This window comes from Bufo bufo, chromosome 3, assembly GCF_905171765.1.
Source record: "Bufo bufo chromosome 3, aBufBuf1.1, whole genome shotgun sequence".
Taxonomy (NCBI): domain Eukaryota; kingdom Metazoa; phylum Chordata; class Amphibia; order Anura; family Bufonidae; genus Bufo; species Bufo bufo.
This window is the reverse complement of record NC_053391.1, coordinates 123,853,472-123,880,100: the sequence shown is the minus strand read 5'-3', so window position 1 is coordinate 123,880,100 and position 26,629 is coordinate 123,853,472. Positions and strand designations below refer to the sequence as shown.

Below are 26,629 nucleotides of genomic sequence, written 5' to 3'. Positions count from 1 at the left end.
CTATAGAAATGAATGCACTCCCATTCACTTCTATGGGAGCAGCGCTTGGTGGTGGACGGACCCTGGGAAATCCAGCAACAGCTCTTCCCGCTCTGTTCTCGTTGTAGATGTGGGTCCCAGAGGTTCTCGATTGAAAGTGCGGGTCCTAGCGATATGCCCCCATTGTATGTGATGGGAATACCCCTTTAATGCCTTACCACACAGAGGCCTTCTACATGTGATGAACCTGTGGCTTCATAATGTGGAGCCTCGAGCCTCTGTGTGCATACCGGGGTACTATATGCAGAGTGATCAGTGCTTTTGGATGCCATGGAGCCACCTTCACGATGCCCTGATGTACACAAGTCTATCACGATGCAGGTTTCTATTCAGCGAAGGGTTGCATCTTCCCTTAGGGATCACTGATTAAAGCTGCAGTATAACAATGAGGCTGTAAATCAGTTGTGTATAAATGACATTTTCCATAGGACATGCCTCCTGCTTATTGTGTGACTGGGCACACGCATAGCTTGTAGCAGGGAGGGGAAGTTGCTAAACAGTTTTTAATGGGTAAGAGAATAAGAAAACAGCTGCAGCATGTAAACATAATGATATGCAGGCAGCAACCGAAATAGCCTGAGCCTTAACCCTTTCAGGACCTTGACCTATTTCACCTTAAGGACCAGGCTGTTTTTTGGGATATTTGACGTGTCGTGTCACTTTGTGTGGTAATATCTTTGCAACGCTTTTACTTATCCAAGCCATTCTGAGATTGTTTTCCATGTGATGAGCGCAGTGACATCACCACAGGTCCTTTTCCTCACAGATGGAGACAGAAGAGAAGCCGGGCTGCGCAAAACAAGTGGATTAAGGTAAGTTAAATTATTTTTTATTTTTTTTAACCCCTCCAGCGCTATTGTACTATGCATTCTGTTTTAAGAATGCTATTATTTTCCCTTTATAACCTTGTTATAAGGGAAAATAATACAATCTACACAACACCTAAGCCAAACCCGAACTTCTGTGAAGAAGTTTGGGTTTGGGTACCAAACATGCCGATTTTTCTCACGCGCGTGCAAAACGTATTAAAATGTTTTGCACTCGCGCGGAAAAATCACACATTTTCCCGCGGCGCACCCGCATCTTATCCGGGCCAAAAACATGACGCCCGTGTGAAAGAGGCCTTAGATGTTTAGAAGCAAATCCTTGAATTTTTTTTCGAAAATTTCCAAAACCCAGGACCAGTTCAGGTCTGAAGTCATTTTGTGGGGCTTGCATAAGAGAAACCACCCATAAATGGCCCAATTTTAAAAACTGCACCCCTCAAGGTATTCAAAACTGATTTTACAAACTTTGTAAACCCGTTAGGTGTTTCACAAGAATTAATGGAAAATGGAGATTAAATTTCCGAATTTCACTTTTTTGGCCGATTTTCCATTTTAATCAATTTTTTTCCGGTAATAAAGCAACAGTTAACAGCCAAACAAAACTTAATATTTATTACCCTATTCTGTAGTTTACAGAAACACCCCATTTGTGATTGTAAACCGCTGTATGTGCACACGGCAGGGTGCAGAAGGAAAGGAGCGCTGTATGGTTTTGGACGGTATTTCCTCAGTCCAAAACGCTGTACTGTGACTGAACTGAAGACATACTGATGCATCCTGAACGGATTTCTCTCCATTCAGAATGCATGGGGATAAAACTGATCAGTTCTTTTCCGGTATTGAGCCCATATGACGGAACTCAGTGCCGGAAAAGAAAAACGCTAGTGTGAAAGTACCCTTAGCTTTGGATATTAGGTTGCTGACATCCATTGGGTTGATGCACCTGACCGTGGTCGGCCCAGGAAACATGTCCTGTGTATCGGCTGCGTCTCCCGGGCTGACTGCAGCTGCCCTGACCCGAACGGACTGCAGTGAGTTCATAAGTGACCGTGGGTCTTGTTCTGTGCTTAAATGATGATGAGAGTACAGATCCGCAATCACATATGAAATAACTGTATCATAAAACACTGTGATGCAGTCAGTTGGGGTCAGGGCAGCCGCGGTCAGCCTTGGAGATGCAGCCGATACACGGACCATATTTCCCGGGCTGACCACGGTCGTGTAAATTGGCCCTAAGTTTTACCTCCGTAATACGGCATTCAATGGGTCATGCTTTTTTTTTTCTCATTTATTTTTGGGAGGCTTTGGGCTTCCTATGGAATCTGATGGAAAATAACCATCAGAGGCATACATAGCTGTGTAGGTGCCGTATAGTGGCTTTCTACAAGTCGCAGGGTTGCATCATGTGCCTGAGCCCTAAGGGTACTTTCACACTAGGGTTGTTCAGATCCGGCAGGCAGTATGCAAATGGAAATCTGGTTTATCCGGATCCGTCTCATCTGGTATCATCCGGAATAACGGATCCGTTTGAATTTTTTTCAAAGATCAAAAGGGAAAATAGCTCCTCCTATGTCCTGGCGCATGCGCAGACCGGAAAACCGGATTCGGCAACGTGGCAATTTCCGGAACACTTGGTACCAGATTCAGCATTAATACTTCTCTATGGAAATGAATGCCGGATCCGGCAAGTGGGGTAGTGTTCCGGGATTTTGGCTGGAAAAAATGAAACTGAAGACATCCTGATGCATATTGAACGGATTGCTTTCCATTCAGAATGCATTAGGACAAAGCTGTTCCGTTTTTTTTCCGGTATTGAAACCCTTTACCGGATTTCAATACCGGAAAAGAATAACGCTAGTGTGAAAGTACCCTAAAGCAAGAAAAAATAAGCAATGAAAACTCTTCACCTCTGACCATAGTTGCTAAATAGGATTGACTGCATTGCTTTACATGGTATTCGACACCTGCCCTGGATAATGGTGAACTCTCCCCTCCTATTTCTGAAGGGTTCAGAGATTGTGGCACGAACATAACAAGCAATTAGAGTCTCTGTGGACGTGCTACATAATAAGTGCATGTGGAATGCAGCGCGCCGACTTCTGCTGCTGCAGATTGGGAGTTGTACCTACTTGCCTTTATACACAAGGGCCCGCTTACTGGGCTTCTGTCTGTTCATTGTTCTCTGCTGTTTTGCTCAGATTGGTATTAGACAGGCAGATTATGCAGGTGATTGTCCGAATGGAAAGCTTCCCTCACGACAAGCCGAGAAGGCCGCTGCTATTACATGCAGCGATCTCCTCCTCAGTATGGGCAGGAGGGATGGCTAATTTTATTGTTTGCCCCTATTCTGAATCATTATTCACCCCGATCTGCCGGCGGCAAACAATGATTTATTAAACCTGTTGAAAGATTGGGATTGCTTGTTCATCGGTTAATCAGCGGAAGTATTACGCTGTCAGATCATTATATGAACGGTCATTAGCGATGATCAGGCAGACTATCTGCCAGTCTAATAGACCTGCTGACTTCATTTTATTAATCTGTTTTATTGATGGCCTATTTTTAGGATGGTTCATCTAAATCTGATTGGCAGGGGTTCAATTCCCAGCAGCCCTGCCGATCAGCTTTTCTGCAGTAGTTCTGGCTCCTGAACTGCGTATCTCTGTCCACTGTGTAGTACATTGCAGCGCTGCTCCCTATTCAAAGGGGATAATGACTGTGTGGTAACCCAAAGCTGCTGCTGCTGATCCTTTACATCAGTCCATATCCGAGTGGGGCTCACAATCTAGCACACACCTAAGGCCTCATGCACACGGCCGTTGGGCAGGTCGGCAATCCATGGCCGCCGGTCGTGTGCACCCTGCATCATGGATGCGGACCCAGTCACTTGAATGGGTCCGCAATTCCGGAGATGCTGAACGGAGTCACGGAACATCGGAAGCACTACGGAGTGCTTCCGTGGTGTTTCTTTCCGTTGTTCCGCACTGCAAATAAATATGACCGGTCATATTTTATTGCGGTGCGGACTGACCATGGACCCATTCAAGTTGAATGGGTCTGGCCCGCTGCGAATGGAGGGCAGCTGCACATGCACAGTCTGCTCTCCATCTGTTTGTGGGCTCCGTTTTAGAGATGGGTGCGGGTAGCGATATACCCCCCAATGTATGAGATGACACAACCCCTTAAACTTCTGATATGTCGTAGAGACATACCAAAAGTTTTGATTTGTGGGCATTTGAGTGCGATTGCTAGTATGAGGAGAGAGAAGTGCTTGCATATCGTGCTCTGTCTCCTCGCTGCAGGAGACGGGCTCAATAGAAAGTCCATGGACCTGTCTCAATTGTATCCTGCAAACTCTTTTCTCTCCTTGTTCTACCGATCACGGAGACCCCCACCGATCGCAACCTTTGATGTATTACTATGACATATCAAAAGTTTTTGGAACGCTCGGTTTGGCCGATGCAAATATGAACGATGCCTTCTAGTAGTCGAAGCATTGCTGCCATCAGAGAATGTCCACTTTAAGGCTTTCCCCAGGGACTACAGTTTTTGTATCCCCCCCCCCCCCCCCCCCTCGGATTCTATGGATCTGATCTGTAAAACAATGGTGTATTGGCATGGAGAAGCGTATATTACACTCATGGAAAGTGTTCATTTTTTTTTTCTAAGACATCTTGTGTCTACAGTGTTACTTAATGACCTATTTTTCCTTCTTTTGTAGCCTGGCCGTGGCCATTTCTATTGTTAAGAATATATTTTGTGGGAAGTACAAATACTTTCCATATTCTGTGGGGATGAAAGATTAATGTTGCACTCCCAGGGCTCCCCCATACCTAGGAGGGCGCGAGCCTCTCGTTCTTGAAGCAGGGTTTTGTTGTTGCAGCTGAGGACTACAGAAATTCCAGTTGCCCAGGCCAGCCAGGAAAGCTAGAAGTGTACGCCAAACATTTGGAGCCGAGCTGATAGCTCTCAGAGGAAGCGCACTGCAAGTCTTCCTGTTGGCTTACATATTGCTGGGCATTTAATGAAACAGATAGCGGAGACCTCATGGAAGAGCTGACTAATCACAGTAATGTACAATAATTGCCTGTTTTGGTTCTTAACTCTTGGTAGACGCTTAAGAAAAAAAACCCAGGTGGTATTTAAAACCACCAAAAATTAAATAAATAAACACTCCAGATCTGCCGTTCCAGCACTGTACTGGCTGCTGCTGGTTCGGGAGTGATGATGTTCTGGATGTTCTACTCCTGTGACCACTGCCAGCCACTTAGTGGCCTCAGCAGTGACGTGTACACAGCGTGTGTCTTTTATTCATTTTGGTTGCTACAGGTTTTAATGCGGAATTTCACTCAACATTGAAGTCTGTGATGCCATCCTGTAGTCAAAGTGCACAAGACGTCTAGAAAAGCATTTCTGCCGCTAAAAAATTCCACACGGAAATTGAAACCCATTGGAATACATGGTATGAATTTCCACAGCAGATTGTCCCCCACGATGAAAATACGCCACATGTGAATCCACATGTAATAGTACAGTATAATGTATATACTGCGCATACAAGTGCAAAAAGGGGATCAAGAGACCTTGTCAGGCTAATAGGTTGTTTTTTTTAGACTATCTGATGGCTTACATGGAAGGGAGGCATTGTAGCAAAGATCAAAATGGTCTGATGTTTCTTTACCTGTTTTCTTAGGACGTTGGGCCAACCTTTTGTGCCGGTGCCTTTCCTCTAGAGTTGGGAGTAATGGACATGGTCTCTCTCCACTTGGCCCTCTGCCTCTTTGGTATCTATGCACTTGAAGTCATCGATATGATATCCAATTCATATATTACTAGGTAGAACTATATCTACCCCCCCCCCCCCCCCCACTGCCTAGCAGGAGCGGAAAAGAAAGCTTGTCCTGATTTTGTGGACTCCAATTGGGTTAAACCTGATCGCTTACAGTAGATCTGCAGAATGTGATCAAACATAACCTTTTCAGCCTCTAACATCTGTTTCTATGGAGTCAGGAGAGCATGGCTGAAGAATCGAGCATATTAAAGTACTTAAGTGAACATTAAAGGGCATCTGTCAGTAGATTTGCACCTATGAAACTGGCTGACCTGTTACATGTGCGCTCAGCAGCTGAAGGCATCTGTGTTGGTCCTATGTTCATATGTGCCCTGATTAATGAGAGAAAATATGTTTTAAAGGGGTTCTGCAGTTATTTTAAACTGATGATCTATCCTCTGGATAGATCATCAGCATCTGATCGGTGGGGGTCCCTGCCGATCAGCTGTTTGAGAAGGCAGCAGCGCTGGCAGTAGCGCCGCGGCCTTCAAGCTGTTTAGCGCAGGCCCAGTGACGTCATCACTGGCCCGGGCGGGGCCAAGCTCCATTCAAGTGAACAGAGCTTAGCCCCGCCCAGGCCAGTAATACTAGTCGTGACTTCACTGGGCCTGCGCTAAACAGCGAGAAGGCTGTGGCGCTACTGCCAGTGCCGCTGCCTTCTCAAACAGCTGATCGGCAGGGACCCCTGCCGATCAGATGCTGATGATCTATCCAGAGGATAGATCATCAGTTTAAAATAACTGCAGAACCCCTTTAATATATGCAAATGAGCCTCTAGGAGCAACAAGGGAGCATCGTTACACCTGGCCCTGTCAAAGTGCAGAGGGCTCGGCAGTTGCAGAGAGAACTGACCCTTTAGGTGTAACAGCAACACCCCTGTTGCTCCTAGAGGCTCGTTTTCATATATTAAACGTTTTCAGTCAGGCCATCAGTTGTCAAACAGGAGCCCCCCCTTTCGTGACTGAATTAGAGCATTCCATATCACATTGATATGTGCAGGGTCTTCTGTAAGCATTTCTATCTAGGCCTATCCAGAGGACAATAGATATCATACTACTGCACCTACTATTATAATAAAGATCTTCTTCCAGCAGCAGAAAACGGACAATGGATATCTGTATAGGAGGTCTTATCATTTGTCAATTTGGACAATATTTTGTATTTCATTTTCAATGGTATAGTACTGATGAAATGAACAGCCAAAAAAAAGTAGAAGTACACTGTAGATATTGTTGCACAGGTTCAGAGTCTACTTCCGGCACCAGAGCTACTCGATGATAACTGATTGGTAGTGTCTGTCCTCCGCCAATCTGCTGCTTATGGCCGATCCTGACGATACACAATCAATAAGAAAAAAAAATCTCGGCCAACCCCTTAAGGAGTTCTTCGGCATTTCTATGTTTTTTTGAACAGATATTCTCATGTGGTTGCGTACCTCATGTACATCTTCCCCATCTACTTGGTAATCTCCGAAATGGTTTTATTTTCTGTATAAGATACAGTATTTTCTGATATATGTATCATTAGGAATTGTTTAATGTCTTGAATAGTCATTTAGATCCAGATTGCAAAGCGTTTGTGCCTGACCTGGCCTTATATAGCAATTTCCCATGATTAGATACCATCCCCTGCAATTGTGTTCACAGGGGAGGGAGGAAATCCTGTTTCCTTCAGCTTTGGAGCAGGAATTGAGCTGCATTGGCCATAAGGGCATCTCTTCTTTAACCTTTTTGATGCCAATGATTCCCAACATCATACCGCATAGGGCCTGTGAAGCCTATTAAGGTCACTTGCATGGTTTATCTCTGCGGTATCTTCCTAGAAACTACTTCAGGCTAGCTGGCTTGTCTTAAAGAGTAACACATTTTTTTTTTTTTTTTTTTAACTCTGGTACCATGTAAGTACATAGTTGTAATATACTAATACACTTTATTCACTTGTTCTGTTCTGTTCTTTTCCAGAAAAACATCTGTTACAGTCCCTAAACTTGTCATCCGCTGCCAAATGAATTTCGTCTCCAAAAACTCTGAAGACTGTTATTAAACTATTGTGGGCGGCTCTAGCGTTGAGCGCTTGTCCCCGCTACTGTCACATATTCACCGCACCATGCCGTCACATGGTATACCGGCACTGTTTCAACCGCATCTGCTTCAAGCTGTGAAAGAGTTCTGTACTGTGTGCCAATCAAAACAGTGCAGGTATACCATGTGACCATAGCGGGGGCGGGCGCTCAACGCTAGAGCCGCCCACACTAGTTTAAAAATCATCTTCAGAGTTCTTGGAGACCAAATTAATTTGGCATCGGGCGTGGCGGATGAGAAGTTTAGGGACTGTATAATTTTTGGGCAGAATTTACGCAGGGAAAAGAACGGAATAGGTGAATGAAGTCATGGTGTTTTTTTTGTTTTTGTTTTTTTGCCTCCAAAAAACGCCTGACGAGTGGCAGTTTTTGAAAAAAAAAAATTGTGTGGGATTTTTGGCCAAATTGTGTGGTTGAGTACCTTGAACTTTTTTAAATGCCTTGTGTTTTTCAGTTGGACAGTATGTACCGTACCTCATGTGAGTTTGTCTTAGAACAGTATGGGAAAAATATATTGGTACAAAGAAACATCATGCAAAAACTCTGTTGAAAAATGGCACCTACATTGCCTGTTGCAGGCAGGGCAGAAAAAAAATCAAGGGCTGCCTATGGGACAAAAGTGTTAGAAAATGAGGGGGGGGGGGGGGGGGAGAAAGGCCACAGCCGGTGAATACTGTGAATAAAAAAAAAAATTTTTGAGCTGCATATTATATTTCCTATAAACTTCCACTTAATATCTGGAGCTCGTGTTTTTTTTCTATGCAGAACTCCAAAAAAAACAGGCATACAAATATTTTTGACAAATATTGTCTGATAAAGGCCATGTTTACTATTGTTACTATACCTGTATTCTGGTTAATTTGGCACTAAAATCTGACAATCTTATTTTAGATATATTTATGGAGCAAATGAGTCAAAAAGTATAATCCATGGTGACTCCGGGCTAGGGGTGTGGCTTAGCAAGAAAAGGGGGTGGTTTAACATTCAACATTTTGAGCCAAAATATTGGCACAATATTCTGTGATAAAGTAATCCAACCAATAGTTGGTGTAAAGTTCTAAAAAGCTTCTAGCAATAATATTCATTTTACCTGATCCGTATACGTATTAGGCTACTTTCACACCTGCGTTCGATGCTGATACGTCTTGTATCTGCACAGACGGATTCGCACCGATAATGCAAACGCTAGTATCCGTTCAGAACGGATCTGTTTGCATTATTCTTTTAAAAAAAAAAAAAAGTCTAAGTCAAAACGGATCCGTCCTGACTTACATTGAAAGTCAATGAGGGACGGATTCGTTTTCAATTGCACCATATTGTGTCAGTGAAAACGGATCCGTCCCCATTGACTATTGTAAGTCAGGACAGATCCGCTTGGCTCCGCATCGTCAGGCGGACATCAAAACGCTGCAAGCTGCGTTTTGGTGTCCGCCTCAAAAGCGGAACGGAGACCGAACGGAGGCAAACTGATGCATTCTGAACGGATCCTTATCCATTCAGAATGCATTGGGGCTAAACTGATCCGTTTTGGGCCGCTTGTGAGAGCCCTGAAACGGATCTCACAAGCGGACCCAGAAACGCCAGTGTGAAAGTAGCCTTAGATTGTCATCAACTTAGAATACACCAATTTATTTAGGGGCTTTTAGGCTGCCTGTCTAAAGGCTGTATTAGGCAGATTTTCTGCCAGTGTTCGTAGTAACACTTGTTAGCGATGATCTGGCAGTGTAAGGCCCCTTGCCGACAAGCGTGAGCAGATTAGGTCTAGATGTGTTGCGAATGTGTTCAGTGAAAAATGCGCGATTTCACAAGCAGTCATTCAGTTTTGCCTGCGATCGCGTTCAGTTGTTCAGTTTTATTTGCGCGGGTGCAATGCGATTTGATACGTTTTTTTATCACGCACGTGCAAAACGTAAGGTATACAAACAACATCTCTTAGCAACCATCTGAGAAAAACGCGTTGCATCCGCACTTCCTTGCGGATGCTTGCAATTTTCACGCAGCCCCATTCACTTCTATGGGACCAGCGTTGCGTGAAAAACGCAGAATATAGAACATGCTGCGATTTTTTATTATTTTTTATTTTTTTATTATTATTATTTTTTTCAATTTATTTATTATTTTTACGCAACACCCGTGATGTGTGAAAACCAATGCACATGTACACAGCCCCATAAAAATGAATGGGTCCGGATTCCGTGCGGGCGCACGCATTGCACCCACGCGGAATACTCGTTCGTCTGCAAGGGGCCTAATACTGCTGCCGATTACCTGATGAATGAGCAAACAATTGTTCATCAGGCAATCCAAATCTTTCAACAGGTTTATAAATCCTCCCTGGCTGTGACGCTCTCCACTGTGATTGGATCGCGGCAGAGCCAGGGAGAAGGAGATGCCCATTGAGAAACCCTGACTCCTCCTCCTCCCTTTACCGATGCTCGGTATTGGCATACTGAGCGCGAAAACTTCAGGAGGGTGCAGCGATGTTTAAAAAAAAAACAAAAAAAAAAAAACGGGTGTACAGGTATTTAGCTCCTATAAGTAAAACAGATGAAAGGTCCTCTTTAAATTTACACTGTCTGCATTTTATACCAGATTAGTATCCGCCACATACTGTTTTTTTTTAAACCAAAAACATGAATCCTTGAATTCAATCCATGGACTTCCATGTGTGGCTGAACCATAGTAGTTTGACTCTGGAACAAGAGGATGAGAACAATTTATGGCCAGCATTCTGCCAGATCACGTCATTTGTCTATATATGTACAGGGCATTCGGAAAGTCTTCAGACCCTTTCACTTTTTTTTCACATTTTGTTAGGTTGCGGCCTTGTTCATAAATTAAAAAAAGTTAATAAAAAAAAAAAGTTTTCTCCCATCATTCTTCACTCAATACTCCATAATGAGAAAGTGAAAACAGAATTTTAGAAATTTTTGATAAGTTATTATAAAGAGCAAAATAAAATTTTGCATGCATGTAAGTATTCAGACCCTTTTCTGTGACGCTTCACATTTAGCTCTGGGGGTCTTCCGTTTCTCTTCATAGGAATCCTCCCGTGGTAAATTCAGTTGATTGGACATGATTTGGAAAGACTCAGCTCTGTCTATATAAGGTTTCACAACGGATAATGCCTATCGGAGCAAAAACCAAGCCATGTGGAGGAAAGAACTGCCTCTAGAGATCAGAGACAGGATTGTGTGGAGTCACAGATCTTGAGAAAGGTACAAAAAGAAAGTGGCTTCCATAATTCATAAGATAGGTGACCAAGAACCCAGTGGTCACTCTGGCTAAGCTCCAACAATCCTTTGTGAAGATGTGAGAAACTTCCAGAAGGTCAACCATCACTGCAGCGCTCCACCAATCTGAGCTTTATGGGAGAATGGCCAGAAAGAATCCTCTCCAAAAGACAAATGAAAACCCTCCTGGAGTTTGCAAAAAAGCACCTAAAGGACTCTCAGATTGTAAGATTTTCTGGTCTGATGGACTCAAGTTTGAACTTTCTTGTCTTAATTCTAAGCATCATGTCTGGGGAATCCAGGCACTGCTAATCGTCTGCCCAATACCATGGTTGCTGCGACTTGCTGTGTGTTTTTTTTTTTTTTTTTTTCAGCGACTGGGACAGGAAGACCTGGTCAGAGTTGAGGGAAAGTGGAATAGAGCAAAGTACAGAGATATTATTAATTTAAACCTGATCCAGAGTGTTCTGGACCTCAGACTGGGCTGAAGGTTCGCCTTCCAACAAGGCAATGACCTTATACACACAGCCAAGACAACACAGGAGTCGTTTAGGGACAACTCTGAGTCCTGACTTTTAACCCAATCGAACAACTCTGGAGAGACTTGCAAATGGCTGTCCACCGACAGTCCCCATCCAACCTGACAGAGCTTGATAGGATCTGCAGAGAAGAATGGCAGAAAATCCCCAAATCCAGGTGTGCAAACCTTGTGGCATCGTTCTGAGGGGCATTTATTTTATCAGCAGGTTCATATTAAAAGCTAAGTTTTAATATTTAATAATTACACATCACTTTTTCCCTTACTTGTGGCATCATGCCCAAGAAGACTGGAGGCTGTAGTCGCTGGCAAGGTTGTTTCAACTAAGTCCTGAGTAAAGAGTCTGAACACTTTTGTCAATGCAAGAGTTTAGTTTTCCCTTTCTAATAAATTGGCAAAGATTTGGAACATTACTGAGTGCAGAATGATGGAGCACTTGATTCTTTTTTTTTTTTTTTTTTTCTAACACAAGGCCGCAACATAACAAAATGTAAAAAAAAAAGTGATAGGGTCTGCTGAAACTTTCCGAATGCACTGTATGTTTATAACCTGTTTGGATATTGACATCTATCAAATGGGTATCAGAGTTTAGCGCTAATGTAACTGCAACATAAAGAGCATCTGTCAGCGGGATCAACCTCCTTAAACGAAGCATAATGCCTGGTAGGGTCGACCCTGCTTAGTAGAAGGATTCCTTCTTTAAATATTTCTGTGGGGCCATTACTGAAATCCCCATTTTCTTTTTTCTTATGCAAACTAACTCCTTGGTGGGCCAAGCCCCTCAGAGTATCAGATCTTCAATACCCTGCACCTCATGCCACTCCCCATTCCCGCGTGTTCTTGCGCCTGCGCTGTCATTCTTACTATTAGCACATGTACAAAGCATCTGCTTCTGCTCCCGGCTGCTGGGGATTTCTGTTTCTGATGCACTGACCACTATATTAAGAGGTTTGCGCCTCTTCATAAATGTGCTACGTCCTACTCCTGTGGAAGTTTTATGGAGACTAGTCCTAGACTGTACATCCATGTGCTGTATATTAATCTATTGCTTGTAAGCAAGAACGTGAGGTTCTTAGTGTACATGTTCATCAAGCTGTATAAGCCCACTTGTCATCTGCTTTGTCATTTCATTGCTGAGATTTTATATTGAGATATATTGTATTATATAATCTCTATCCTTGATTTTGTCGTCTTTTCTACCTCAAAGCTAAGTCTGTATTCCTGTCTATATCTGTTTGACTGTAGGGACAATAGCCCAGGCTTGATGCAGATCTTTCCACTCTCCCCTCACTCACATTTTCCAGTGCAAACATATTTTCCCCATAAAAGGCAGTGGAGGTGCCGTGCAGAGCTGACACCGAGAGACTGCCCCCTGAGTGACTCCTACTGCCGGGTGTATACTGCCCACCTCTCTAATACTCATGACGTCAGCAGTAATTAGTCATTCGCTGCTTTACTCTAATCCTGCAGCTGATTTCTTCATAGTTTCAAGTGGGTGTGTTTTTTGTGACTGTTGGACTGTAATTAGGATTTAAATTTTTTTATTCTGTATATTCAGATTTATATATCTTTGGTTATATCTTGTGCTACCTTGGCCAGCGTTTTCTATCCTTTTAGACCTACCAATCTGAAGACAAGCCATTTGTATCTTAGATGAGTCTGTAGCGCAGATCTTTATCCTGCTATACTTGGGTTACTAAGCATCTTGCTAAAAAGGGAGTAAATAGTGACAGAGTGATCATTAAACACAGTGTACTGTTAGGCCTCATGCACACGGCCGTGACGTTTTTTTGCGGTCCACAAACCGCGGATCCGCAAAAAAAGGAAGCCGCAAGTGTTGCCTTCTGCAATTTGCGGAACGGAACGGGAGCCGGCAATATAAATGCCTATTCTTGTCCACAAAGCGCGGACAAGAATAGGACATGTTATATTTTTTTAGCGGGGCCGCGGAACGGAGCCGCGGATGCGGACAGCACACTGAGTGCTGTCCACATCTTTTGCGGCCCCATTGAAGTGAATGGGTCCGCATCCGAGCCGCCAAAACGTTTGGGTCCGCATCCGAGCCGCCAACGGTCGCGTGCATGAGGCCTTAGGCTGAGTTCGCACTTCAGTTATTTGGTCAGTTATTTCCATCAGTGATTGTGAGCCAAAACCAGTAGTGACGTCTACTGAAAGATCAAGTGTACCTACACTGCGTGCAGAATTATTAGGCAAATGAGTATTTTGACCACATCATCCTCTTTATGCATGTTGTCTTACTCCAAGCTGTATAGGCTCGAAAGCCTACTACCAATTAAGCATATTAGGTGATGTGCATCTCTGTAATGAGAAGGGGTGTGGTCTAATGACATCAACACCCTATATTAGGTGTGCATAATTATTAGGCAACTTCCTTTCCTTTGGCAAAATGGGTCAAAAGAAGGACTTGACAGGCTCAGAAAAGTCAAAAATAGTGAGATATCTTGCAGAGGGATGCAGCACTCTTAAAATTGCAAAGCTTCTGAAGCGTGATCATCGAACAATCAAGCGTTTCATTCAAAATAGTCAACAGGGTCGCAAGAAGCGTGTGGAAAAACCAAGGCGCAAAATAACTGCCCATGAACTGAGAAAAGTCAAGCGTGCAGCTGCCAAGATGCCACTTGCCACCAGTTTGGCCATATTTCAGAGCTGCAACATCACTGGAGTGCCCAAAAGCACAAGGTGTGCAATACTCAGAGACATGGCCAAGGTAAGAAAGGCTGAAAGACGACCACCACTGAACAAGACACACAAGCTGAAACGTCAAGACTGGGCCAAGAAATATCTCAAGACTGATTTTTCTAAGGTTTTATGGACTGATAAAAATGAGAGTGAGTCTTGATGGGCCAGATGGATGGGCCCGTGGCTGGATTGGTAAAGGGCAGAGAGCTCCAGTTCGACTCAGACGCCAGCAAGGTGGAGGTGGAGTACTGGTTTGGGCTGGTATCATCAAAGATGAGCTTGTGGGGCCTTTTCGGGTTGAGGATGGAGTCAAGCTCAACTCCCAGTCCTACTGCCAGTTTCTGGAAGACACCTTCTTCAAGCAGTGGTACAGGAAGAAGTCTGCATCCTTCAAGAAAAACATTATTTTCAAGCAGGACAATGCTCCATCACACGCGTCCAAGTACTCCACAGCGTGGCTGGCAAGAAAGGGTATAAAAGAAGAAAATCTAATGACATGGCCTCCTTGTTCACCTGATCTGAACCCCATTGAGAACCTGTGGTCCATCATCAAATGTGAGATTTACAAGGAGGGAAAACAGTACACCTCTCTGAACAGTGTCTGGGAGGCTGTGGTTGCTGCTGCATGCAATGTTGATGGTGAACAGATCAAAACACTGACAGAATCCATGGATGGCAGGCTTTTGAGTGTCCTTGCAAAGAAAGGTGGCTATATTGGTCACTGATTTGTTTTTGAATGTCAGAAATGTATATTTGTGAATGTTGAGATGTTATATTGGTTTCACTGGTAAAAATAAATAATTGAAATGGGTATATATTTGTTTTTCTGTTAAGTTGCCTAATAATTATGCACAGTAATAGTCACCTGCACACACAGATATCCCCCTAAAATAGCTAAAACTAAAAACAAACTAAAAACTACTTCCAAAAATATTCAGCTTTGATATTAATGAGTTTTTTGGGTTCATTGAGAACATGGTTGTTGTTCAATAATAAATTAATCCTCAAAAATACAACTTGCCTAATAATTCTGCACTCCCTGTATTTGATTTCCCCCTTTTCTGTGTTTTTGACCCACACCTGGTTTTGGCTCACAATAACTGATTGAAATAACTGATCACATAGCTGAAGTGTGAGCCCAGCCTTAGGCTTACATGCACATGACCGTATGTGTTTTGTGGTCTGCAAAAAAAAAAGAAGAAAACTGATGACTTCCGAATGCCATCGGTTTTATTTTATTTTTTTGGCGGATCCGTTGTAACAATGCCTAAAACGGACAAGAATAGGACATGTTCTATTTTTTTTGCGGGGCTACGGAACGGACATACTGATGCGGAATGGGTCCGCATCCTGTCCGCAAAAAAAATGGAACGGCAACAAACAACGTTCATGTGCATGTAGCCTTAGACAGCTTTTTTTTATAGACCAGAATAAAACGTTTCTATCTCCTTTCTAATCCAAGGCACCAATGCAGCAAGGTCACGTTTTTCCTAATATGAAACAAGCTGTCGCCATTGCACTTGTCGCACCAAAGCTCTTCTAGTGCCCAGCCCCTCTCTTACTACTTTAATTGACAGGGGCAACAAAAGTGCATCACCACTGCCTGGACCTGTCAATTAAACCAGTAATAGGGGGGCCGGGCACTAGAAGAGCTTTGGTGTGACGAGTGCAATGGTGACCCCCTTGTTGCACCACACAGCTCATTTACATATTAGGAAAAACTTGACATCACAGCCACAGAGCCTCGGATTGGAAAGAGGATAGAAATGTTTTATACTGGAGAGTAAAGGCTATCTAACAGTGGTCTGCGGTGACCTAATCCCTTTAAGACCTCTTGCACACGGTCGTATGGCTTTTTCAGTATTTTGCGGTCCGCAAAAAACGGATCCGCAAAAAATATGGATGACGTCCGTGTGCATTCCGTTTTTGCGGAACGGAACAGCCGGCCCCTGATAAACAGTACTATCCTTGTCCGTTATGCGGACAATAAGAGGACATGTTCTATATTTGAACGGAAATGCGGAAACAGAAGGCATACGGAGTACCTTCCGTTTTTTTGCGGATCCATTGAAATGAATGGTTCCGTATACGGACGCAAACGGGAAAAAAAAGTGTGTGTGCAAGAGGCTTAAGAGATGATTCAGACGAGTCATTTCCAAGTGTAGAACAGACAGCGTCCTGTCAACACTGACCATTAGCCCCCCTGCACGCTTGGCAGATAATTTCATGCAGATTCTCATATGGAAAAACCGTTGTGTAGTACAGCACCAGCAAAGTAAATGAGAGTAGATAAATCTCATGTACCGTCATTAATATCAGATTGGCGGGGGTCCCAGGTGCCGATCAGCTGTTAGAATAGACCGTCACTCTGTGAGCACCGCTGCATCCTCCTAGGTCATGTGAAATTACCGTACACGTGGCTTAGTTGCAGCTGAGTAGCTGCAATACCATGCACAGCCATGGTAAAATATCCAGCACTGTGCCTGCTGGAGAGCTGGCTGCGGTCACCAGAGATCCGGCAAGCGTGCCGTCTCCCTGAAACAGCTGATCAGTGGGGGTACCAGGACCCGGACCCCTGCCAATCTGAGAATAGGTAATCATTCATGGATAACCCCTTTAAATCCAGGAAACCCTTTTCAGTTATTCCCTTGTCTTATTTAGTGCATTTCCCTCGCTGGACAAAAGGGACAAGGCCTGAAATTCTGAATAACATGTTTACAAGAATTTGCCTAGTTGCTTAGCAACAGTTTATGCATTCATCTATACGTTGTATCTGCTAATAAAGTTGTATGTATTTGTGTATGTATGTATGTATGTATGTATGTATGTGTATATATGTATATATATATATATATATATATATATATATATATATATATATATATATATTTTACAGTGCTGCCCATAATTATTCATACCCCAGGCAAATTTTGACTTAGTTACTTTTATTCAACCAGCAAGTACTTTTTTGACGGGAAATGACATAGGTGTCTCCCAAAAGATAATAAGACGACGTACAAGAGACATTATTGTGGAAAAGAGAAATTTCTCAGCTTTTATTTACATTTGATCAAAAAGTGTCCAGTCCAAAATTATTCATCCCCTTCTCAATAATCAATAGAAAAGCCGTTATTGGCTATTACAGCAATCAAACGCTTCCTATAATTGCAGACCAGCTTTTTGCATGTCTCCACAGGTATTTTTGCCCATTCATCTTTAGCAATGAGCTCCAAATCTTTCAGGTTGGAGGGTCTTCTTGCCATCACCCTGATCTTTAGCTCCCTCCACAGATTCTCAATTGGATTCAAGTCTGGACTCTGGCTGGGCCACTCCAAAACGTTAATGTTGTTGTCTGCTAACCATTTCTTCACCACTTTTGCTGTGTGTTTTGGGTCATTGTCATGCTGAAATGTCCACTGGTGCCCAAAGCCAAGTTTCTCTGCAGACTGCCTGATGTTGTCGTTGAGAATCCTCATGTATTGCTCTTTTTTCATGGTGCCGTTTACTGTGATTAGGTTCCCTGGTCCATTGGCTGAAAAACACCCCCAAAGCATTAGGTTCCCACCACCATGTTTGACAGTGGGGATGGTGTTCTTTGGGTTGAAGGCTTCTCCATTTTTACGCCAAATGAAGGAAACATCATTGTGACCAAACCAATTTTTGTTTCATCTGACCATAACACAGAAGACCAGAAGTCGTCTTTTGTCCATATGAGATTTTGCAAAGGTTAAGCAAGCTTTTGTGTGCCTTATCTGGAGAAGTGGAACCCAGCATTGTGCAGTGTCCGTTGGATTGTCTGCCTTGAGACGTTGCCACCAGCAGAGCCCAGATTCACCAGGATGGCCTTGGTGGTGATTCTTTTTCACCTCTCTAACTATCCTCCTGGCCAGCACAGGTGTCACTTTTGGCTTCCGACCACGTCCTCTGTGATTTTCCACAGAGCGGAACAGCTTGTATTTTTTGCTCAAATGTAAATAAAAGCTGAGAATTTTTTTCCATCCACAATAATGCCTCTTGTACATTATCTTATTATCTTTTGGGAGGCACCTATGTCATTTCCTGTCAAAAAATTACTTGCTGGTTGAATTTACTAAGCATGTTGCACCAGAATTATGGCATCAAAAAGAATGGTATTTTGATTTGCACCAAATATATAAACTATTTTCTCCAGAATTTTTACCATAAAGATTGCACCACGTCAGAAATGACTTATAAATGTCAGTGGGCGGGGCTATCAAAGTGACGCATTTTACGCCTTGGTTATCATCCTCTTTCGGCAGAAATGGCTCCAATTGTTGCGGACAATTAAGCCAGCTTATGTGGTGGTGGTTTTTATAAAAAGTCGCAGTTGTGGCAGAAAGATGGGACTTTTTTTGTCAGTCACACTTATGAAAAGAAAAACCAACTTGTCGTGGGAACAAGCGATCAGTAAGTATTAAAACAGGACGCATTTATTTCCATCTAATATAAGTGACCTGAACAGCAGGGTTCTGTCAGTAAATTGTCGACAAAAACGTCCCGAGTCTGAGACAAGAGTCACAATTTACCACTGGAAATGTGGCAAATATGTTTCAAAAGTCGCAAGTGCGGTCTGGTAGGGTTGGCTGAAACTGCTCATTTCAGTTTGAAAAAGTCAAGAGAAATAGGCGGATAATCAAGTTTTATATTTTAAAAAAGTCACATTTTAAAAGTGGCGTGCTCCTTTTGATATGAGGTAAAACAAACCACCACTTTTGATTTATGTTAATATTTTTTGGGCCGCAAATTACACCATTATTGATGTCCCCCAATGAGGGACAAAGGCCTATATACCACAATTGTGGCGTAAAAAAGAAAAAAAGCCGCACATTATGGCGCAAGGCATGTGTACTCTGTAATTTGCGCTTCTCTTGCTGAGAAAGGGGGTGTGGCTTAACGGAAGGGATGTGGCTTTGCACGGCGGCTTCATTTACTATAACTTTTGCCAGTATGTGGCAGAGGTTATAGCTGAAGTCTACGCCATCCTGTAGCTGGCAGAGACTTCCGTTTTGGCACATGGCAGGACAGAGATGCGCCTGATTTTGTTACGAGACCTCTCACGGCAGCGCAGACTGGCACATGGATCTCCCCCCATTGTGGGTATTGTCATGTTGTAGTCATAATGCTTTTTTGCCAAAATCAAATGAAAGCAAGACAGAGTCTACTGTTGCCCTGCCTCAAAAAAATAGATGATAGAGAGGAAACTGTGTAAAAAAGGAAAATAAAAAGCCTTCTTTTGAAAGTCCTGCTGTTCCAGAGCCACTGTCACCATCCCCAGATGTGCGGACCTGGTGACTTTCCATCCACGGTCACAAGACTGCTGCAATCCATCACAGCAGTCTTGTGACCACAGATGGAACGGACAGAAGCCAATGCGCAGCAATGCTGTCAAGTTTGATAAATGTCATGAAAAAGTTTTTCTGGCAGATAATTCCAGGTTTATCTGTAGAAATGAGTGATCGGGTCCAGGGTTACCAACAGTCTGAAAATTCCTCGACAATCCAGAATAATATGGGACTTCTTCCTAGAGTCTGTGAAAAAATAAAAGGAAGCGGCTATGATTTTCCTTGGAGCCGGAGGAGCTTGTGCAGATTATCACATTCTTATATAATAGTTGTAATTCTCATCATCTTACATGTGTTCATGTGCATATCAGCATTCTGACCTTTTGGCACATTTCACGTATTTTTATGCTTTATTATGTAAAAAATAGCTGTCCAGGATCTCTTGATAAAATGTCTAGAAAAGAAGAAATTATTAGGTTGGCACCCTGATCCAGTCAGGCTGAGACAGAGGTCTGACCACTGCACTCCCCTGCAATGGTCCATTTAGTAGGAACTACAAGAAAACCTCTCCAAAAGACCACTTCTTCAAGAAGACCACCCTTGTGTCCAGAGCAGATTTGCTCTGACTGATATTCGGTTCCACCATATATTATGCATAGTGGCCAATTGCACCGCAGTTTGGGGTGGTCGTCTGCTGCACCCCATAATGATCCACAATTTGTACAGGTATTGCAGTATCATCCGTGGACATGGGGAACACTTAAACAACACAATGTAACTCCAAGTCAATCACACTTCTGTGAAATCAAACTGTCCACTTAGGAAGCAACACTGAGTGACAATCAATTTCACATGCTGTTGTGCAAATGGGATAGACAACAGGTGGAAATTATAGGCAATTAGCAAGACACCCCCAATAAAGGAGTGGTTCTGCAGGTGGTGACCACAGACCACTTCTCAGTTCCTATGCTTCCTGGCTGATGTTTTGGTCACTTTTGAATGCTGGCGGTGCTTTCACTCTAGTGGTAACATGAGACGGAGTCTACAACCCACACAAGTGGCTCAGGTAGTGCAGCTTATCCAGGATGGCACATCATTGCGAGCTGTGGCAAGAAGGTTTGCTGTGTCTGTCAGCGTAGTGTCCAGAGCATGGAGGCGCTACCAGGAGACAGGCCAGTACATCAGGAGACGTGGAGGAGGCCGTAGGAGGGCAACAACCCAGCAGCAGGACCTCTACCTCCGCCTTTGTGCAAGGAGGAACAGGAGGAGCACTGCCAGAGCCCTGCAAAATGACCTCCAGCAGGCCACAAATGTGCATGTGTCTGCTCAAATGGTCAGAAACAGACTCCATGAGGGTGATATGAGGGCCCGACGTCCACAGGTGGGGGTTGTGATTACAGCCCAACACCGTGCAGGACGTTTGGCATTTGCCAGAGAACACCAAGATTGGCAAATTCGCCACTGGCACCCTGTGCTCTTCACAGATGAAAGCAGGTTCACACTGAGCACATGTGACAGAGTCTGGAGACGCCGTGGAGAACGTTCTGCTGCCTGCAACATCCTCCAGCATGACCGGTTTGGCATTGGGTCAGTAATGGTGTGTGGTGGCATTTCTTTGGAGGGCCGCACAGCCCTCCATCTGCTCGCCAGAGGTAGCCTGACTGCCATTAGGTACCGAAATGAGATCCTCAGACCCCTTGTGAGACCATATGCTGGTACGGTTGGCCCTGGGTTCCTCCTAATGCAAGACAATGCAAGACAATGCTAGACCTCATGTGCCTGGAGTGTGTCAGCAGTTCCTGCAAGACGAAGGCATTGATGCTATGGACTGGCCCGCCCGTTCCCCAGACCTGAATCCAATTGAGCACATCTGGGACATCATGTCTCGCTCTATCCACCAACGTCACGTTGCACCACAGACTGTCCAGGAGTTGGCAGATGCTTTAGTCCAGGTCTGGGAGGAGATCCCTCAGGAGACCGTCTGCCAACTCATCAGGAGCATGCACAGGCGTTGTAGGGAGGTCATACAGGCACGTGGAGGCCACACACACTACTGAGCCTCATTTTGACTTGTTTTAAGGACATTACATCAAAGTTGGATCAGCCTGTAGTGTGTTTTTCCACTTTAATTTTGAGTGTGACTCCAAATCCAGACCTCCATGGGTTAAAAAATTTGATTTCCATTTTTTTATTTTTGTGTGATTTTGTTGTCAGCACATTCAACTATGTAAAGAACAAAGTATTTCAGAAGAATATTTAATTAACTCAGATCTAGGATGTGTTATTTTTGTGTTTCCTTTATTTTTTTGAGCAGTGTGTATATATGTATGTGTGTGTGTGTGTGTATGTATATATAGATATATCAGGAAACCGGAGAGCACTCCAGATAAAAAAATAAGTGGTTTATTCACCCATGTGGTGTAGGCAACGTTTCAGCTCATACAAAGAGCCTTTCTCAAGGCTTGAGAAAGGCTCTTTGCTTTGTATGAGCTGAAACGTTGCCTACACCACATGGGTGAATAAACCACTTATTTTTTTATCTGGAGTGCTCTCCGGTTTCCGGTCTATGATAATGGGTAAGCAGCTATACCCTTGGACCTAGCACCCGTTATCTTCATCTGTCCGGTGCCGCCATCGTGTTTCATTTTGTGTGTATATATGTATGTATGTCCACTTCTATGCTGCCACTCTCTCTCTACTTCGTTGATATGTCGACACAGAAGCATGTGACCGCTGCCATCTATTGCAGGATAGAGGATAAGTGTGTAATCTTCTACTCTGCTGGGGCCCTCGGTGATCACGAGAATGGGGGCCCATGCTTCCCAATGTGAATGCAGCGGTGGTCATACATGCACGCTTTTGCTCCATTCGCCTCTTTGGGGTTGCCGGAGATAGCCCGGTACAAGTGCACGGCTCTCTGGCAGTCCCACAGAGTTGAATGGAGCAGCGGACACACAAAGGCGTCTGCCGCTTCATTCAGATTGGGAGCATAGACCCCTATTCTAGTGATTGTGGGGGCCCCAGCGGTCAGATTCCTGCTGATGAGATGCTTATCTTGTGGATAGACATAAGTTGTTATAAAGGGGTATTCTGGTTTTGTGATATTGATGACCTATCCTCCAGTATAGATCATCAACATCCGATCAGTGGGGGGGTCTGACTTCCGGTGCCCCTGCCAAGCAGCTGTTTGAGGGGCTGTGGCTCTTGTGCAAGTGCTGCATCCTCTTAAAAGATATACCTGCTAGCCGTCTACATTGTAGTGGGGGTGCAGTGAATGGGCAGAACGGCTGTAATTACACTATAGATGGCAGGTAAACATTGAATGGGGCACAGTGCTCACACAGGCTGATCAACGGAGGCCCCAGGGGTCAGATTCCTCTCTCATCTGATATTGATGAAACCAACGACCCCTTACAAGTTACATGGTCCACTTTACACTAGTTGCATGGCAGTAAGTGGAGAATGTGCAGTATGCAGAATATTTACCAGCTCTGGCTCCTTTCCACCTGACTTCTTCACCTGTAGGATTCTTCTGTGGGTTAGCTCAGAGCAGCAGTGAGAAATGTGCAGCAGCAGCAGCGTGCTGGGACTGGAGGAGTGCGAGGCCCACCAATCATAGGCTCTCATACTTGTGTGCTGTGTTTAGTAGGTTTGGGCTCCAGCCCAAGATTCCCAGCCCTTTTTTTTTTTTTTTTTTTTTTCTTTAATAATTCCTTCTTTTCATTCCTGTCTCTCTCTGCCAGTGACGCCTGAACTCGGTCTGGGAGCAGATTCTAGATTCTAAGTTTTTCCTCTCCAGGCTGTAATGCTCTTGTGTTTGCTCAGCCTCTGTTCGCATAAGCCGCAGGCAGATCTGCCGTGTATATGGGGCTCGTCTTTTCGTACTCGGAAAATGCGTTAACTCTTGAAGCTGGATCGATATATTATGAGCGTCTGCTTGGATCATTAGTATTGGATCTTCTGTCTCCGCTGATGCAGCCTCGCAGGTTGTGATTAAGAAGATCACCAGGAAACGGACTGCCGGCTGCAGTAGTTCAGTCTCTTTTCACTGGGGAGCCCGACCTTCTGACTGTGGCAATGAAGTACAGAGCAGCGGTGAGCTGGTTTCAGGAGAATTGCTGTGGTTGGGCTGGTCATTTGTGAAAGGCTTGGCTCTGCACAGTTCCTGTTGTGTCTGGTAACTTTGTAGTGAGAGTACATACAGGTTAAGGGAGTTGATTTGATCAGGCGAAGGCTCTGTTCACACTCCATTAGTAGCTCCGGCATATTTTATGGCACAAATATCACAGTATGTTGCGCTATTCCCGACAGACCCATGATAAGTCAGTGAGGTCCATCAGTTGCTTTTGATGTCCATCATAACGCAGATGGGGGGGGGGTTTGACAGATTAGAAACCACCGACCTGAGAACCATTATCCATCATAAATGTTGTTGGATTTACAAATGTCATAATGGACCAAAAGGGGTTCTTAGTTGGAATAGTTTGGGGCCAAAATTGGAGTGGCACGCCTGCTGTACTTATCTGATGTCAAATGTGAACCCAGGTCTTACTGATGATATAGTCTGGCTCTGAATGAATGTGACCATGGCGTGTGACCATTAGTGCCTCGAGATCTTTGTGTGCTTTTTCATGTAACCTCTTTCTTTCTTCTCAGCCCTCATTAGCGCTTTTCCCTTTTATGCATTTCCACAGTTCCTTGGACTTGTTCCCATAACTTTGGACGCGGTGACTCATGGGCTTTTTTGGATCTCATAAACTTGTGATCATCTTTCTCGTCTGCTCATTTCTTGTCCTTTTTCCAGTGCTATTCATTCCTTTTGAACTAATGTTTGTCCTTTTTTTTTTTTTCGTGGAGGGCGCAGTAGCTGGAGCAACTTTTCCTAAATTTAAATATATTTTTAGCTCTGGGAGAGTTTCGGATTTGGAGTCTTAGGCTCTGATTTATCAAACCGTCACTTCAGAATTCTGGCATCAAAACGTTGCAAAATAGGACTTTTTTGCACTTGCTTTCTCAAAATTTTTTGACTTTTTGCATTTTTACACCACTCACTCCAGTTTTGTAATATGGATGGAAAAGTGGGTGTGGTTAGTTATGGTAATGAGTTTCCCTCCAAATTTTATTGCAAAAAAGTTGTAATCTCACTCCAGGAGGAGGATGGAGTAGAAAAACTGGAGGAGCTTCTCTAGACAGAACTGTTAGGTTTAAGGACAAGCCAAATTTATACATTTAATACTCCAAACCGGACTCAAGCAAAACTGACTTTATCTATTCTCCTGATGATAAATTCCCCCCTTAGTTTTGCCATGTATGTGACCGGCCCTGATTAGTAATATGCTGGTACTTCTTACCTTAGCGGAAGAGTAGTTGAGACTTGGCACAAACTCCCATCAGATGTGCATGAGAAATGTACAGTGTAAACTTGCCTGGGATAAATGAATGTCTATCCTACTGTAGAATAAATAAGAAATAACACAAGGGCAGACAAGATGGACCATGTGCTCTTTTCCTTCCGTCAGTCTTCTATGTTTAAAGAAATATTTTGGGGCAAATGCATTGATCCTGTCTCATTTTTAGACCGTGCAACGTTAGACTAGACCAGGGACCAGAAACCTCTGGCACTCCAGCTGCTGTGAAACTGCAACTCCCAGCATGCTCCATTCACTTCTGTGGAAGTTCCAAGAACAGTTGAGCAAATATACATGCTGGGAGTTGTAGTTTCTCAACACCTTGAGTGCAAGAGGTTGCCGACCCCTGCACTAGACAGTCTAAAGATGGGCCTAGGTGGCTCATGCTAGGTGATACATTTTGTGCATCGTTAGAAACGTTTGTCTGACCTTTAAACGTCCTATTGATTGGCTTACTTTGTACCAAAATTTTGGTACAGTTTTGCACAAATTTGCTCATCTGAGACTACAACCCTTTCTAAGCCATGCCCCTTGTCAAGCATGGGTGGATGTGTCTAAAACACATGAGAAATGTGGCACAAAGCATGCCCACCATTTATTTATTTTTGGGGCAGAAATAGCTTAGTAAATCTAGCACATTGTTTTAAAGGGCTTGTTCGAGTTAAATAAAAACTCATGCAACCCCTGTAACTGGGGTAAAATGGCAAAAGAATTGCTGCTCGCCCCTTATCTCCTCTACTGCTTCCAGCATTGAGTTCTGGTCCTCCCTGCTGCAGTTTGGTTTCCTGTCTACAGTGCTGATGTTCCAGTATACTGCTGAGGCCAATGATTGGCTGCAGCAGTGACCTGTGTGCATGGAGCGTCACCACTGCAGCCAAGAAGATGACATCAACTGCCCAGAGGACCAGAGCTCAGCGCAGGAAGCAACGGGGAGAAAAGGGCAGAATATAGTTTTTTTTATTAGTTGACCACATTTACAAGAACTGCGTTTTTGTTTAACTTGGACAATCTCTTTAACTGATTTCCTTTTAAAGGGATTCCTCTGAATAGGTCATCAGTATTTGATCGGTGGGGGTCCGACATCCGGGACCCCCCACTGATCAGCTGTTTCAGAAGGCAGCGGCGCGTGTTCGTGGCAGCCTTTCTTGGTGTAAAAATGCAAGCTCCAGATGTTAGGTGAAGGTCTATAGGAAATATGAAACGCAGGACACAGAAGCATTTTCTAGGGGGCCACAGTCTGTTTGTACAATGGATTCAGCACTTTCATGGAAGCCACGACGCTAGTGTGAACATAGCCATAAAGGGGTTGTTCCACAAGAACTTATTTCCTATTAAAAGATAGGAGATAAGTGTCTGATAGGGTTCCCACTGTTGGGGCGCCCTCCGATCATGAGAATAGCAGACCTTATTACCTCATTTGAATGGAGTAATAGACATGCATGTGAACTGCTGATCCATTCAGTTCTATAGTACGGCCAGAGACAGACTTGGCTATCCTCAGCTGTCCCATAGAACTGAATGCTGCAGTGGACACGGGCCCCTGTTCTCTTAATTGGCAGGGGCCCCAACAGTTGAACCCTTGCTGATCAGACACTTATTCCCTATCCTGGGGATAGGGTATAAGTTCTTGTAATAGGTGAACCCCTTTAAGCTAGCCATACACATTAGAT

General features: G+C 43.9%; 1 protein-coding gene across 3 annotated transcripts in view; it reads left to right on the top strand.

The window, feature by feature from the left end:
- Nucleotides 1–26,629, top strand: part of MYO1C (myosin IC) — a 131,833-nt gene that overhangs the window by 24,682 nt on the left and 80,522 nt on the right. The window contains exon 1 of one of the 3 annotated variants that reach the window (XM_040423538.1): nt 23,276–23,646. The exons of the other annotated variants lie outside the window; for them this stretch is intronic. Within the exon in view, the coding sequence (XP_040279472.1) occupies nt 23,629–23,646 (18 nt within the window). The 5' untranslated portion in view covers nt 23,276–23,628. Of the gene's footprint in view, nt 1–23,275; nt 23,647–26,629 lie in introns of those variants that run through there. 3 annotated transcript variants of the gene reach the window in all.